The 17176-nt window shown below is 35.7% G+C and overlaps 1 protein-coding gene across 3 annotated transcripts in view; it reads right to left on the bottom strand.

Annotated features, from left to right (window-relative positions):
* Positions 1-1897: 1897 nt before the first annotated feature.
* The window catches only part of DZIP1 (DAZ interacting zinc finger protein 1), an 85669-nt gene continuing 70390 nt past the window's right edge, over positions 1898-17176 (bottom strand). For 2 of the 3 annotated variants that reach the window (XM_072622104.1, XM_072622105.1), the window contains 8 exons: positions 16187-16329; positions 14108-14306; positions 13365-13494; positions 13085-13138; positions 10582-10775; positions 7580-7713; positions 4502-4676; positions 1898-3052 (listed from right to left, as the gene is read on the bottom strand). In XM_072622104.1, the coding sequence (XP_072478205.1) occupies positions 2973-3052; positions 4502-4676; positions 7580-7713; positions 10582-10775; positions 13085-13138; positions 13365-13494; positions 14108-14306; positions 16187-16329 (1109 nt within the window). In that variant the 3' untranslated portion in view covers positions 1898-2972. The remainder of the gene's footprint in view (positions 3053-4501; positions 4677-7579; positions 7714-10581; positions 10776-13084; positions 13139-13364; positions 13495-14107; positions 14307-16186; positions 16330-17176) is intronic. The other variant, XM_072622106.1, reaches the window with a different exon arrangement.

Genomic DNA, 17176 nt, shown 5'->3' with positions numbered 1-17176 from the left:
AAGGTAGGTAAGATTTCTAAATATGACAAAATGATTGTTCAGTAAATGGACATTCAGTTCACCTACCAGACTTAGCTCCAAGAAGCATCCAGAAGTTTGTACAAGAGTTATTTGTGAATCATTTGATATAGAATAACGACCATAACATAATTACACTTCTAGAAAGGAGAGGGAAAAATAAATTATATTTCTGAATAGATCAATAAAAACTCAGAAAAATTAATGGAGAAGACTCCATCTGAAAGGATGCTTTATAGAAACTGAGCTAGCATGGGATTAAGTGAAATACTTCTTCCTAATAAGAAAATTGGCTTAAAAGTCACATGACAAAGAATTGCTGCCAAGGATCTGTCTGGGAGACAACTACAATTTTTTTTCCTCATGTGATCTGCAGAAAAGAGTACAAAGTGAACCTTATTAACATGCAGGGATTCCTAGCTCTCTTGAGACCAGCAAAATCTCACAAAACTTTGTGAATGAAGAAAAATCAACTAGATAAGCATCACTAGGAGCAACTAAAGTAATGATTTAGGGGGAAAGAATCTGAATTCTAAGGCTATTGCTCTAAGCTATCAGTTAGCTCATGAAAGGTATCTGAAATTGTACTGTTCTGCCACGACAGGTAAATGTCAGATGAATCCACAAGAGTACAGAAACAAGGAAATCCCTTGAAGCAAAAGGAATTACTTTAGCTATAGATCAAGTCTTCAATATATAAAACATTTTTTTCCTAAGAGGTGAAAAAAGAGGATTTCTCAGGTTGAGGTCATGAACAATTATGTCCTCCCCAAAAATGTCCTTTGATGCCTAATACAGGCCTTCATACTTAACTATTATTGTTGTCCATTAATAGCCAGTCATATTTTTATGTACCATATAGACAGATGACTTACACTATTCTCTATGGCAAAAGAGTAAGTGAAAATACCTAATCACTGCCAAAAACATTTGAATTCTAACCTAATAATCTTCAAATTCACTGAAAGTAATTTGCTAGTAAATTTCATGAGCAATGAGTACACAAAAGGAGAAAATACGTATCTAGAGCTTCCAGATACATAAATAAAAAACTATAAAGTAGGTCCTTGAGTAATTTTAAACGAGTATGAAATGTGAAATTCAGATTTACAAGTTCTTCATAAACTTTTTTTTGAAACAGAGATCATATAACAGATTTAAAGCTGGAAGAGATCTTAGAGGTCACATAGTCCAACACTTTTGTGTTTTGTTTGGAAATGAGAGACAAAGGTGAAGTGATTTGAGATCATTTGATATTATATGGCAGAGGCAATACGTGAATCTAGGTCTTCAGATTCCAAATGAAGAGCTCTTTCTGTGGATTATTTGCTTTGTCAAGAATTCCTTATAGGATTCTTTAAATAGTTTCTCTAGCTCAAGGATCACCAGCCTTTTAAAATGGTATACCAAAATTCCCTTCTCTCTTTCTTGCTGAGAAGGATGGGAGAAGAAGTAAGATAACATTAAATCTCTCCAGGTTGGTTGGAGACAGACCAGAAGTGGGATACAGCATGGCAGTAGCTAAAGATATTGGGCATGCTGGTAGCTGCTTTTCTCTTGCCTAGCAAATGAAAGTTTGATTCAGTTTCTATACTGTAAAAATTTTCTGGCACCCACCTATCATGTAAGGGGAAGTATACCAGTATAATATGTCTATTATGTAAAATCAGAGGAAATTTCTTAAATGGGCATGGGGATGAACCAGGAAGACATGAAGATAATTCTTGATTGTAATTCTAACACCTGTTCACAGTATTTGCTTGTTATGAGCATCTCCTTTACTGATTTCTGACATACAAAACAGTTTGAATCAGAAAACATTGATCTGTAAAGAAGCAGTTTAGATATATCTGTAATAACTCAGGCCCAGTCACACTGATACAATGTAGGATTTTACTTGAGAGGTTTACAATTAAAGAGAAAATAAAATCAAAACCTCAACACAGCCATTTAATTGAAATGTCTCTATTTCAAAATACACAAAGTATCTTTAAAAATGCTTGGTTTTTGAGTGTATAAAAATGCAAAAACAATTGATATGAATTTCTTGTCCTCTGACAAGTGCCCTATTGGCAAGAATACAACTTAATTTGTTGAAGTTAGGTATTTTATGATATCGGCTTGTTATTAAAATAAAAATGTAAAAAGTAAAAAGTAAATAACCACGAATATACATATGAATTTAGGAATGACCGTCTTTTCTAATGATATTATTAGGCAATTAAGTAGTCATTTAAGAAGTTATATTTGACTCACAAACATCCAAAGTCGGTACACTACAATGCAGAAACAGCATTTCAATATATGTCGAAATGAACGTACTCATTGCAAACATGCTGCATATGCTGACAGTTCTGGTTACAATTCTTAACCTGAAAGTAACTCAGGCCTATAAACACATACACATATGTAGCTCTATCTTGGTAATTTCAGAATTAACTGCACATTAAAATAACCAGTCTAATATTTTAAGTATGCATTACTTCTGTTATTTGGTTTAAAAGATTAATACAAACAGAACTGTGAAATTTAACACACAGTCAGGCACAAATTATGTAAGAATTTAAATTACAAAATGAAAATGTCATTATTTTCAACAACAAAAAATCCTGTGAGAGTAAAATGTGTTTAAAAACTGACTTTTAAAAATTATTAAAAAAAATACACTAATACTCGAGTACCATTCTGAAGAAAAAATGTTTTATGCATTAATTGACAATTTTTTTTAAAAACAGAAAATGTCTTTTTTTTAACACTCATGCTTCAAAATACTGTTGGCTTATCGAGTTGGTTTTTCAATAAATACTTAAATGCCACTAAATATACCTTTGTTTTTTGAATAAGTTTCCTTGTTACCGTGAGAAATACAATAAGGCATGAGAGTTAGAACCATGTGGACAGATTACCGATATCAGCATTGGCACCAGGGAGCCACATCTGACAAGGCATGGCCATTATATATCAGAAGAGTCGCTCCAGTCAGTTACAGTTACTAAGCTGCTTTTTAATGTACTTGTATCAGCATCTTGAAGTCCTGTTGGGAAAAAGATTAAAGATAAAAAAGGCAGTTAAATAAATACCGGTAAAAAGCCCCAGTTTTCTATTCTGACTCTTCAGAGAAAATGAAGCAAAAATTATTTCAGTGACTGAATTAATGTTGAATCCAAGGATATCTGTTTTGAACGTGTTGGTTTTTATAATCAGTTGCAAAGGTTTAAAAAGATCCAAATACTCAAATGGAACTGTATCTTATACAAATGGATAATCCCTCCATCAAAGAAGATGGCAAGAAGATAAAGCAGGTATTTCAAAGTTTTACTCCAGGATTCTGTAACTGTGAATTGTCAAGAATAAGTATCAGGGTTAACAAAAAAAACTAGTGGGTTAAGAGTAGAGTTTTCTAAGTTATCACATTTCAACTCAGAGTAATTTCCACACTATGTAAATCAGAGCAATGGAACTGGGCAGGAAATCCTGCAGGGATTAACAACATGCTTGCACTTAACTTTTTTGGCTAAAGGAAAAGTTCTAAGAAGAAAACAAAGATTATTTTCAAAAGCAGCCAAACTGGCTAGTCTACAGGTGAAAATATAAGATGGTAAAAAATCATCTTAGTCAATAATAAGCATTTCAAGTTTTCAATGAAATATGCAAAATATTCTCAAATTTATTAAAACCTTATAAAAATAAAACACTACAAAAACCAGGCTATAAGTTAAGTGTGAAGGGCTAGGGATGCTTCAGGGCCATATGGGAAAGAAAAATCAGCTGTCTAATCAAGACTGCTCTTCCCTAGGCTCATTTAAAGTCAGGTAATAGTCTCAGGGATGGTTGGTTCTTGGTCATTGGAGTCTGAAAGACTAGCCTTAGATCCCTGCAAGAATCAGGGTGGATGGAGAACTGGTCTTTTGGTTTGACAAAGAGATGTTTGATGAACACAGTTTGTACAGTGATGAAAGGTAAGTCCAGTGCAAGGAGACTCCAATGACTTTATATAGAAGAGTGAAGGAGTTAGTGTCAGGCAAAGATCACACCTACTAAGTACCCAAAATGCATTGATCTCTGGTCCAGGTCAGCTTACATAGGAGGGTAATGTAACAACGTGGCATCCAGTGTTCCTCCCTCAATCCACAAAGGTAAATAAATACCAGCATCTATATAAAGGAAGGCTGTATAGAAGTAGACCGTATCTCGTATCTGAATCTTGTATTTTCTAAACTCCTACTTCTTTTACAAAGAGTAGCATAACATTAAAATTAAAAAGGATAGTATGCATCAAAATTTAAATCCATTTGACAAGGGATAACTGATATCTTGACTATATTCAATAAAAGAAGAAATTAAGAAAGTTATTAGTTCTAATTTTTGTCTATATTTTTAACCTGATTGATAGATTCTTATTTTATTGATCTGAATTCTCTATGTTTTAAAGACACAGTCAGAATATGGATCATATTTCAACAACAGTGCTGACGTAGCTGACCTTCTGTTTTGGGCACTTTGGGTGCACAGGCATCCCAGGCACTTGCAACATGAATTGTATTTGATTCAATTTTTATAAGCGCAGGCCCACTTGGTTTTTTTCCAACATTGTTTTTCAAAGATTTTTCTTCCTCCAAGGGTGATGTATCCCAGTCATCGTCATCTACATCTGCACACTAAAATAAACAGAAAAGAATGTTTTATTTTAAAGGAACTATGTCATTTTGGGAGAACATTCCCATTCTCTACCTACCATCGGGTCAGGAATTTTTTGTTGAATCCGTAACTTCTGGCAAACTGATTTTAACATGTGCATGTCAAAATAAAGTTAAATAGTACAAACTTTTAAGCAGGCGAGTCTAACTAAAATGGCATCTGCTCAACGAGGCAAAAATCCCACCAAACGTTTTAAAAATAGAACGATTTGTTCAACTGGACAAATGAAGAATGTAAGTTAAAAAGAGGGTAGATATCAATAAGCATCTATGAAGCACTTACTACGTACCAGACATTGTGCTAAGCCCAGGGGATACAAAGAAAAAAAATTCCCTATCCTTATGGAAGTTACCCAGGGGGGAGATTATGTATAAAATCAGAGCATATGAGATAAATACAGAGTAGATGAGAGGCAGCCTTAGAGGGGATGATGCTAGTAAACTGAGGTGGAATGGTAGGGGTGGAAGAAAGGACCAGAAAAGGCTGTCTGGAGGAGCTGGCACTTGAGCTCAGTGTTAAAGGTAACTGAGGATTTTAAGATTTGGAAATTGGGACAGCACTCCAGACAAAGGGAATATAGATCATACAAAGGAACACAGAATGTCTCAGGAAGGAACAATAATTAGTCCAGAATGGGCAGACTGTAGCGTGTGAAGGGCAATACAAAGCAAAAAGATTAGGAAAGAAGGAAAGTTTGTGAAGAGCTTTAAATATCAAACAAAGGACTTTATTTGAGCCTGGAGGTAATAGGGAGCCATTGAAGCTTACTGAGCAGGGTGTGACATGGCTGGATCTACAGTTTAGGAAAACTGTTTTAGTAGCTAAATGGAAGATACATTGGTATGGGGAGAGACTCTTGATGGGGAGACCAACTAGAGGTCTATTGCAGTAGAGACAATGAGGTTCTGAATTCTGGCAGTAGTAGTGTGAGTTCTGAAAAAGCTCTATGAGAGACATGTTATGAGAGAAAGAAATGACAAGATTTGGCAACTGTGGATATGTGAAAACTTGGGTATGTGGGATGAGTGAGACGGGGTAGCAGAGAAGGATACTGAGGTTATGAATCTCGGTGAAGGACCTTCAAATGGGCGTCTTCTTAAGGCTAAGGGTGGGGTAGGGGAAGGGGACTGCTGAGGACTATTGTTAGCCAACAATGTATTAATGAAAACAAAAATACATATCAATTGCATGTGATGTGAAGGATGTGAAATTGAGGACAATCAGTTGTGCCCTAGAAGTCAGATGATGGATTACATAGTCTTTTAAGGTCCTTTGGAGCACCATTGTCATTTAAAACCAAATAATCATTAAAGAACTCTATAATAATCGATATGAAAAGGAAAAAAATATGTTCCTGGGAAATTGAACCTAAAAGAAAAATTTAATTTTATGACTAAATGATAAAGTAAAATACTATTTATTTTATCACATCAAGTTTTTCACTTTTATACAGAAAAGGGTGCTGAACAATAAGAGTCATTTAGAAGTTTCAAATTTTGTAGTTTACAGATTTTAATACTTGAAGGATCTGTGATTTTGTTGACTCTAGGCACTGGTACCCTCTCTGTTGATACAGTCTATCTTCCCCCAGTGTTTTAGTAAAAAACCTGAGTTGCTATCACCAAAAAATTCATTGCCTTGTATTCCAGTGGTGTCAAACAACTAGAAATGGAGGGGTCCTTCTGCATATTGGCTTAGAAAACCACATATTAATATTATTTATGTTCTGCCATGTTTTTATTTTGCTGAATATTTCCCAATTACATTCTAATCTAGCTCAGGCTGCTCTCCTCGCGGGCAGCAATATGGCCCACGTATTCGATATTTCTGCTTTCATCTACCTGGTGATGAGCCTCTCTGGATCTAGTTAAAGCGGTCCTCTGGTCACAGGTACACAGTTCACTGCCAAGTCCATATTCAAAGGCTTTCCAGTTTTATGGAATCTGCCAGACCACATTCCACTGGCGAAACCTCTGAGAAGCCAAGTCACTTCCAAGTCGGGAAGACTTGAGTTTAGATTGTGCCCACTCCACTTTAAGTTCCTCAAGGGCAGGGACTATCTTAAAAGATAGTCTATCTATAGTTAAACTATAGATAGACTATCTCTTTTTGTATCCCTAGGAGTGAGCTGAGTGCCTGGCACATAGTAAGTGCTTAATAAATGCTTAATGATTAATTGATTGCCTCAGACACTTACTAGCAGTATGACCTTGGAAAAATCTCAGGTTTAGTTTTCCTCACTCATCTCAACCAATTTTGGTTTTAGTTTCCTCATTTGTAAAATAAGGATAATAAGAGCACCTACCTTCTGAGAGGATCAAATGAGAGAGAATATGTAAAGCACCATGCAAACCCAGTATGAATGCCAATTATTACGATAAGTCATGTACTTCAGTGCAGGAAAGGTAGTATGAAAATAAAATTTAATTAAATGAAAATTCGTGAATAAAACAATGCTAATAACGAAATATTATTCAATTCTTGGAACATGCAGAACACAGATTATTTATCTCCAGAAATGTACAACATATTCACATTTTATTTCCAGAAATAAAAAAACTAAAAAGAGACGCCCCCAAGGAAACACCTGGTTTTGAAAGTTTGATTCTTTCTTCCTGATGTAGTTAAAGGAGCTCAGAACTGCACCCTCAAATCAGATTCATTTCGCTCGGCCTCTTGAGGCTATTTATTCTCCACAGTTTATCCCCTCATGCTACACAATGGCTGGAAAGTAAGGATGGATGTTCTAGGAACACTAATAGCCTAACACGGGCAGATTTCCAACTCCTATTTTTATGGTCTAAAAAAATAAAAACTGCTAAAGAAAGGAAAGTTTATGTAAAATAAAGAAAAGGGACTCCACCTGTAATTCTTCTTGTAATTCTTCTTTTTTGACAAATGCCTCAGCAACGCTAATTCCACCAACTGGTTTATTCACGTTTCTGTGATTTGACACCGTCTTCTCAACTTTTTCAGTTAGCAACTTAATGCAGCTGCCTGCATGACCAATAAAAGTTAGTCAGCAGGAGTCTTTAAACAAGTTTTATCTATCTTTGGTTAAAAAAATAATCCTATAGCCAGAATGCTTTGAGAAAGCCTGTATTTCATAAATACTGCTAAAATGAAATCAACATAGCATATTTTTGATAAAAAGTAACAAACACAAAACATTTATGATCTCTCCTACTAAGAATACTCCTTCCAAGTAAGAGCTCTATTAAAAAATGGTTTTCAAAATGAAATCTGGCCTGCAATTTTTAAATAAATTAATTTAAATTAGAAGTATATCAAATTGAATCATACAAAGTATCCCCAAAGTCTTAGTTCACTTTTAAGCTTTTGAAAACTTGAAGATGTGGACTCTAGGAACATCTAACATTTATAATAAGTTAAAATGTGTAAATCCAAGCTTATTCTATCTCTTCAACTCTACCAAATCCCTCATTCTCAGCAGATGGTCTCATCTCCTATTTTACTGAGAAGATGAAGGCCCAATGCCCTCAACTTCCCTAACTGATCCTCTCCAAGTTTTTCTACCTATTCATCTCTCTTCTCCTCCCTGAGACAGAAGCAGCCTTTCTTTCCATTTTTTTACTCTCACTCCTCTAACCTACTCTAGCATCTTGTTCCATCAGTTTCCTTCTTTTTCTTATATCTTTTATATCTCTTCCACTGCCTATAAATTCTCTCCTTTATTGCCAAACTTTTCAAAAACAATCCTTTTCTTTTTCACCTTTTTCTTTACCCATTCACTCTGTTCTCTGCAATCTTCCACCCCTACCCATCTACTGAAATTGTGATCTTATTGGCTACCAATATTCTTCTAATGGATACATCCAGTGGTTTTAGCCTATGTGACCTTTCTCTTGTACATGACGTTTCCCAAAGGTTGCACTGTTTTCTTTCTTTTTTTCTCTCTTACCACTTTTTGGGGGTCTGCTTTACTAATTCCTTTTCTTATTTCCACTTCCAAATTTAAACATTCTTCAAGGTTTTTCCTTGGCCTCTTCAGTTTTTTCCCCCTTCTATATTTCTTGCTTTGGTGATCTTATCCATTTCCATCGTTTCAAACATTACTTCACTATGGATTATTCCTATTACACTATAAGCTACAGTATTGCTAGTGTAGTACTAGGGACACTCCTCCCTTACACATACCTTACACTTAAGTAAACTACAAGTCATTCCTAAAGATGCCCTGCATTTTTCCTATGCCATCCCTGACTAATTCAACATTCATTCAAGTCATATTTATTAAGTGCCTATTGGGTACAGAGCACTATACTAATATGCTAGGGGAAATACAAAGTTTTAAGCAAGGACTCTTGTCATGGAGCTTGCAGTCTTCATGTTTTCTCTGAGTGGCACGTTCTCTTTGCCTCTAGTAGCTTATCAATGCCCTACCCTATCCTACCATTCTAAGAAATCTCCTTGTACCTTACTCTGCCAGAAATGTTCCTTCCTGTTCAACCATGTCTATAGCACATTCCTGTAGCACTTCTAACATTCTTATGGCATGTAATATTGCATGTGCGTGCATAAACAAATTAGAAAATTATTTTTTGCTTTTCTATTTTATAAATTTTTGCACATATACACATATGTACATACATGTATAGTATAGGTACAGCTTCCCTTACTTGACTGGAAACTCCTTGAGGGTAGGGACTGTGTCCTATTCACCTCTGTAACACCTCAAGTCCCTTCTACAGTTACTTTCACATAATAAGAGCTTAATACATATCTGTTGAATGAATAAGGAATGAACATCAATGGCCTAACAATTTAGGGTCCCTTGTTATATACTATAACATTTCATTGTTTTTCCATTGAGGTGCTGCCCCTATTAGCGAATAGCCCCACAGACTATTCATTAAAATACTTGGAATGAACACCAATAAACCTGCTCCAAAAATCATTCATTCTTTAGTCTGGCACTGCTATGACTACCTTCTGGGCCAGGCCACTAAAGCATATGAAAATAACGTTTCACACTAGAAGGACCCCATGCAGACAAACCAGTTCTCCCTTGGCTCACTGGGGTCTTAGACATCAAAGGGCAGGACACCCACAGAAGAGCTCTAAACTCTGGAGTGGAGACTGTTTCAGACTTAGAGCAGCACTGGATATGAGAAGGGCACTGGATTTGGAATCAGAAAATCCAGATTTGTATTCCACTCTGTCACTTACTACATGTGAAATACTGAACAAATCATTTTACCAGTCTCATCTTTGGTTTCCTCTTCTGTAAAATGGGACACTGGACTAGATGGTCTTATTCCTGGCCCTAAATCTATGATCCTCTTCAGTTTTAGAACTCTAACGCTCCTAAATGTCTCGGAATAGTCACATTTCATAGAACCTTCTAAATGCCTTTCATTATTGACTGGTACACCGATGATAATCTGAAAGGGTTTCTGAACCACTCAGAAGGTCAGCGGTATGAATGAGGGCTGCTCTAGAGTTAGACAACTCTCTGATGGGTATCATTACCAGAGCTGTTGACCATCTGTCAAATTTGCAAGCCCAATGATATATAGCTATTAGTCCTATTTTTAAAAATTCCAACCTGCTATGGACTATTAAATGTTCTATTGAGACATTTCATTATAGGATTTACTATGAGGTGGACTGAAGTTAATAGCTGTTAGAAACAGCTTTTTTCTTTTTCATTTTATAAAACGTTTTGCCTATATGTCAAATTACAAAAATGACTTCCCACTTCTTGAATGTAAATCCTTACAAAACACAGGTTTAAGAATTTCAGTTAATAGTGCCTGGAATCAAGTTGATAAAATTCTTATCATTAATGTTTAATAAACTATTTGGCTCCGCAATTTTTAAGCAAAAGAAAGTCTAGAAAACCTTCTGCAGGCTTCGAAGGGATTTCGTTATCTTCAATTTCACTCCCTTCAGTCCAATCAGTGTCACTCCTGGCAGCATCATTTCCAAAAGAGTGGAGGCTGTTTGCAGACTGCTTGCGAAGCAATTCCGGTGCCAAGAAAGACTGCACGATGCCATCCTCATCTAATTCATCCTCAGAACTGAAGGGAGGAGTCCTGAATATGGCAAACCAATAGGTAAACACATGGATTCATAATTTATTAAGTTGCAATCTGAGTCACAGCATGCCCACTTAAATTATTACCTTCTCAATTGACTTAGATACAGATAGCAAATGTTCTGGATGTTTAGAGAGAGAGGTTATAAGAAAGTGGTGTGATTCAGGACACACATAAGAGGCAAGAAGCTTAGAGCACATGTTTCCTTTCCCCCTCCCCCAATATCTCAATTTTATTTTATTTTCAATTCTGAATTCTCTCCCTCCCTTCTCCCTTCTCCCACCTATCAAGAAGGCAGAAAAAACAAAACCCTTTACAAATATGTGTAGCTATGCAAAAAAAATTCCCATGTTAGCCATAAACAAAAAAAGAAAGAGAAAGGAAGGAAAAAGAAAGAAAGAAAGAAAAAAAAAGACTGCACAATGAACCCATCAGTTCTCTATGTGAAGGTGTACAGCATGTTTTCATCATGAGCTCTTTGGAACTATGGCAGGTCACTGCGTTGATCACAGTTACGAAATCTTTCATGGTTGATTATATTTATTATATCAATATTACTGTGCAAACTGTTCTCCTGGTTCTGCTCATTTCAGTTATCTACTGGGATCCCAAGTCACTTAACCTCACTATGTCCTCAGTTCTACAGTGCAGAGAATTGACATATTTTATCCAATCACTTACATGGTGTGAACAAATCTGGAATAGTGTCTTCTCTCTCTCCTCCAGTTCATCCTCTATTAAATGGTCAATATGACCCTCCTAAATGAGCACTGGTCACCCCCATTGCTAACTACCATCCAATAAACTCTACTAGTTCCCTTTTGCCTCTAGGATCAAATATAAAATTCTTTGTTCAAGGTTCAAAATCGTTCATAGTCTTGCCCCTTCTTGCATACTTTATAATCCAGTGACACTGGCCTCCTTGATCTTCCTTGATCATGATGCTCCGTAACTCTCCCTCTTCATCTCTACCTCCTGGTTTCCTTCAAGTCTCACCTTCTACAAAAAAGCCTTTCCCTGTCCTTTCTGTATCTTTTCCTTTGAGATTTCACACTGCATATGTCTTGTAGGTACACAGCTCTTTGCTCGTGGTCTCCTTCTCATGAGATTCTGAACCCTTTGAGAGCATGTACCATTTCTGCCATTCTTTGTGACCCAGTGCTTACTCAGCACACTTCCTGGCACATATTAGGTATTTAATTAATTCTTGCTGACTTACGTTGGTTTCTGGCTTTTGCACTTTTGAAGGAACACTAACAAAATAGAATGGTTTTAGGTATAGCTGCTGGGGTTGTGAAGTGATTGAAAATAATTGCTTATGAGGATAGGTTGAAAGGGACAGGAATGCTTAATCTGGGAAAGAGACGATTTCGGGGGAAATGACTGAGAATCTTTAAACACCTGAAGAGTTATACTAGAGGCAAATGATTGGGATTATTCTGCTTGGTCCCAGAGAACAAAGAAACAGAGCCAATGGGTTCATGTTGCTGAGGCTGGATTTTTGACCTAAGATAAGAAAGAATTTCCTCAAATCTGAGATGTTCCAAAATGGAACTGACTCTGGTTCATGAGACTGTGAGCCCCACTCATGAGACTGAATGGGAATTCAGTGGAGGTGCTCAAGCAAAAGTTAAATGAGTATCGCTCACTGGGGATATCTGTAGAGCGGATTCTGCCTCCAAGGAGGGGTTGGACAAGATGACATCTAACATCCTGCAGAAATGTCCAGGTAGCAGTGTCACTTGAAAAATGTGCAAGGAAGTCCTGGAAAAATCTAAGAATTTGTCCCCTAATTCCCAATTTGTAGATGACTGTTGCTTTTTTGACCTACATACAATTAAAACAAAATTCTAGCTGGGTTACTTAATTTAAATTTTAAAAAAAGAATTACTCTGTGAAAGGAGTGCAATAATTATCACCACATCAAAAATAAAGCATAAATCGTGCTAAAATCATTCTGATAAAGTGAATTGGTTTAAATCTTAATTTTTTGTACATTAGGAATTCAACAAAGACCAGAGTTACATCAGCTTCACAAGAGGCCAAAAGACTAAAACTTTATCTAAATGAAACTCATGCCATAGTAGTCCTAATGGCTCATAAGCTACTGGCAACACCAATAAAAACTATATATCAGACATAACGTATCAGCACAAAATAAGGACACTTAAGAAATGCTGACACATGAACCTATGAACTTAATTACCCATAACATAGTATTGATTTGTAATGAAAGGACAGTTGAATAAAAGGGCTTAGAAAAGCAGTAATATTCCATTTATAAAAAAAGGAGCAAAAAAACTTACGAAATACTTGAAGACTTTTTAAGAAAATTCTCTTCTAAGGTATCTGTCCTGGTTCTAAAAAAAAACAATATAAATTATTCCAGAACCAGTGAACAATACACTTCTACATTATAAGCTCTTGTGATACTGGGGCATTACTTTTCTTACGATTATAAGCAGCAACAGGGAATATAAATGAAATTCTCTTGTCATTAACTGAAAACTGTAGTTAACAGCAAATAAGATAGTTCAACTAAATTCTAATTAAGTTAAGATTCTTGCAAGAGTGAAAAATACACACATTGGCGTATGTATCTGCTCAGCACGAACAGATTTTTGTTTGATCAGATGCTTCGTTTTCGAAGATGACTTGGTCACTCTAGGTAACTCTCCAGATGAGGACATTTCCAACTGGGTCATACTAGGCTTATCTGGAATTTAAATAGCAATATTATTCAAACAGCAATTTAAAAAAAAATTATGTTTTTAATTTTCAACATTCATGTGTATAAGATTTTGAGTTCTAAATTTTCTTCCACTCCCTCTGCTACCCCGCCTCCCCAAGACAGTGTGGAATCTGATACAGGCTATACATGTACAATCATATTAAATATATTTCCACATTAGTCATGTTGTAAAGAAGAATGAGAACCAAACGGAAAAATAAGAAAGAAAGGAAAAGAGAGAGAGAGAAAACAGTCTGCTTCAATCTGCATTCAGACTCCACAGTTCTTTCTCTGGATGTAGATAGCATTTTCCATTATGAGACTTACATTGCTGAGAAGAATTAAGTCAAATAGCAATTTCTTTACAGGGTCTGATCACAAATTATTTTTTAAAAATTATATGGATACAATATGTTTACATAACTGCTAAAGCCATCCAGGGCTCTCACTTTGAATTGCTGTGCATTTTGTTTGGGAAGGAGGTGTAGGAAAAAACTACAACCCCAGACTCAAGGATACTATATTTAATAGTTATGTCTTTAATTAGGTACCATAATTCCTAACACATTAAATATACATTAAGTATAAATTCTCTGACCTGCAAGAATCAAAGAAGAGTTGCTAAGGAGCCTGTGTGGATTCACTGAGGTTCTTTCCTCAATCTTGCAGCTGACTTGATATTCCAAAAAGTCTCTAATTTCCTGCATGTTAGGCACTTGCTTTCCTCTCTCTTGCCTTGCAATTTCAATAGCAGTTAGCACGCGATTCAGGTGCTCGGTGGGAATACCACGTACACCCTAAAGGGTCAGATGTCATAGGATTTAATTATGTGAACTTTCCACAATATCTTGATATCTTATCTGCATCTCTGGAAGGAACTGAAAAAGATACTGGACTGTGATTTCATTAGTGATTGGGAATTCTCAAAAGAAAAAAATGGGAAAAAAAAATAGTGATAAAACATTTACCTAAAGAAGAAGTCCTTAACCTAAGGTCGGTGAATTTGATTTTAAAATGTTTTGATAACTATATTTCAATATTATCAAATTCCTTTCAATTTTATTTTATGTGATTAAAAACATTATTCTAAGAGGAGATCCACAGGCTTCACCAGACTGCGACACATATATATGTATATATATATTTCAAAGTATCAGGAGTCTGATATTAAGGATTTTACAGTATGGCTGTAACACTACAGGGTGAACAAATATTTAACAAAAGGAAGCAAAAAATGATTATGATAGTAAGCTTTGGAACAGTTTATTGTAGGGAAATCACTGGGGTCTGTTGAATGAAAGAAAGATATCTAGAAAGGTTCTTTTTGAACTCAGATCCTACTATTCTTTAAGAGATGGTACCTGTGCAGAGCCTGGAAGGATCCTAGATAAATGAAAAGGAAAGGAAAGGAAAGGGCATTTCAGTCAGGGGCAACAGCACAAGCCATGCTGAGGAAGCAGCAATGAATAAAATATGTTTTAAGAATAGTGAGTAGGCTACAGCCTGGTTAGAGCGAAGGGTTAAAGGTTTGTGAGCAAGTGATTGACAAGGTGAAAATGGTGCTTCTTTCAGGAGGTGGGGTGAGAAGGAAATAAGTCTAGAACCAGGGAGGCCATTTAGGAGATTATTGCACAATAGTCCAGGTGTAAAATGGTAAGAACCTGTACTGGAGGTGGGGTAGAGTGAGATGTCAGCATCAATGGAGAGATCAAAGACAAATTTGATACATTCCTATATATACTATTTAAGTGGGCATGGTTTTGAAGAATGTATGCATTTTTTCTCTCTCTCTTTCTGGATCACAGTTCAAAAATTCAAGTAATTTCAAAAGAAAAAAATGTGATGTGGTTATGCTTGTTAGCAGTGTTATGCATAAAATGACAGGCAGTATGGCAAAATGGATAGTGAACTTGCCTTGGAGCCTGGAAAATTTAGGTTCAAGTCCCAGCTCTGATACTGTGTGACCGATCCTGAGAAAGTCACTTAACTCTTAATGTTCTAGACAACTTTAAAAGAAATTAAGTTGCAGAGAGTGCTCTGATCTGCACTGGTAGAGGGAGTTTCTTCCTCTAGGAATACCCAATGAAATCACAGGTGCTCACCCCATCCCTATATTCAACAATATAGACATGCTATGAAAAACAAGTATTTCAACTCCACTGATCACTTTTAACAGAAAGCATTTCTCAACTGAGAAGATTTTAATGTTGTTCTTAAGACACTGTTTCTACACATGCAAAAGAAAACAGGATTAACACAAGTAACTATACTAAAACATATCTACACTTTAGGGAAAACTTTTTTGAGAAAGTTATTTCTTCAGATAAATAAAGGTCACAGAAGTTCAATCTGGATACCTGAAATGGTCCCTACCAGAGTTTTCCAGAAGACCGCATGCTGGGACTAAAAATATCTTGGAAAGGCGTTTGGCTTCCACTACTCTGTGGCAGGGTGGGCTAGTTGATGCAACATTGTTTACAACAATGTTTACAACACTGTTTACAACATTGTTTACAACAATTACACCATGATGACATTGAGATGTCAATTAAATCATTTGTTACCCACTGTGGATGACTAATTAGCAGAGGCTTTCTAGAAATAATTTTCTCTTGCTTTTTGTTTTTATTACTTTGGGGGCAGGCAGCCAGCAGAAGACAGAAAGATTTAAGCTTACTGCGTTAATTCCCAAGGTTTCCAGTTTCTCCACCAAAGTCTGTTCTAAGACTGTTCTTAACTCTTTAGTGAGAGAAGGATTGCTCTTCAAAGCTTTTATCAAGTGCAGTTTGTTATTAGGTAATTTCTTCTCATTCTCCTTTACTGAAATAAGAGATAAAATCATATTCTCAAGGTGGAATAATTATTGTGCAACTTTTTAATAAGCAAGGTTAAAACAAGCGAATTTTTTAATCACAAAGAAACACTGATGTTATCTTTTGTCATAAGAAATACTTAAGTTTCTCCAAAACTTTGAAAGCTATATTAAATAATCTCGAAAATTGTAACTTGATGAACACAAATATTTGTCAAGAACCACCATATAATTTCTTATTCAAATTATAGCAAAATGTACTTATATATATACATATATATTCATATATCAAAACAACAGAAAAATGTATTTGAATTTTACTCTTTCCTTAAGGAAAAAGCTACAATTGACTAAACACTGCATACTACAGACACAAGACTACTGAATTTAGAGTCAAAGGATCTAAGTTCCAATCCGGGACTAGCTGTGTGACCTTGGGCAATGCATTTAACCTTTATGGGCTCAATTTCCTCAACTGGTCAAGATGATCTCCAACATTCCTTCCAGTTCCAGTTAGCTATTGCCCAAACTGCAGTTCCAAATTTACGATCCTATGTCCACTTCACAAATCATATCATGTTTTAATAACATAATTTCTTTTAAATGGTAAAAAATATCATTTAAGGCTAAGTATACATTAAAATAATAAAATAATCCTTTTCCGCAAAAATCTGCAGAGTTTTGAAAAAAAAATTAAGTTTTTTTTAAAAGTTCTAGGACTATGTTAAATAGTTGACAATGAAGAAAAAACAAAAGACCCCCCCCCCCCGTCCACATTCCTCATTTTGACTCTCCTACTTGACTTCTTTTTCCCCCTTTCCCTTATTGTTCCTTTACTACCAACACCCACCCCTC

Source organism: Notamacropus eugenii, chromosome 6 (genome assembly GCF_028372415.1).
Source record: "Notamacropus eugenii isolate mMacEug1 chromosome 6, mMacEug1.pri_v2, whole genome shotgun sequence".
Taxonomy (NCBI): domain Eukaryota; kingdom Metazoa; phylum Chordata; class Mammalia; order Diprotodontia; family Macropodidae; genus Notamacropus; species Notamacropus eugenii.
The sequence above is the reverse complement of the archived record's forward strand: the minus strand, read 5'-3'. Positions and strand labels throughout refer to the sequence as shown.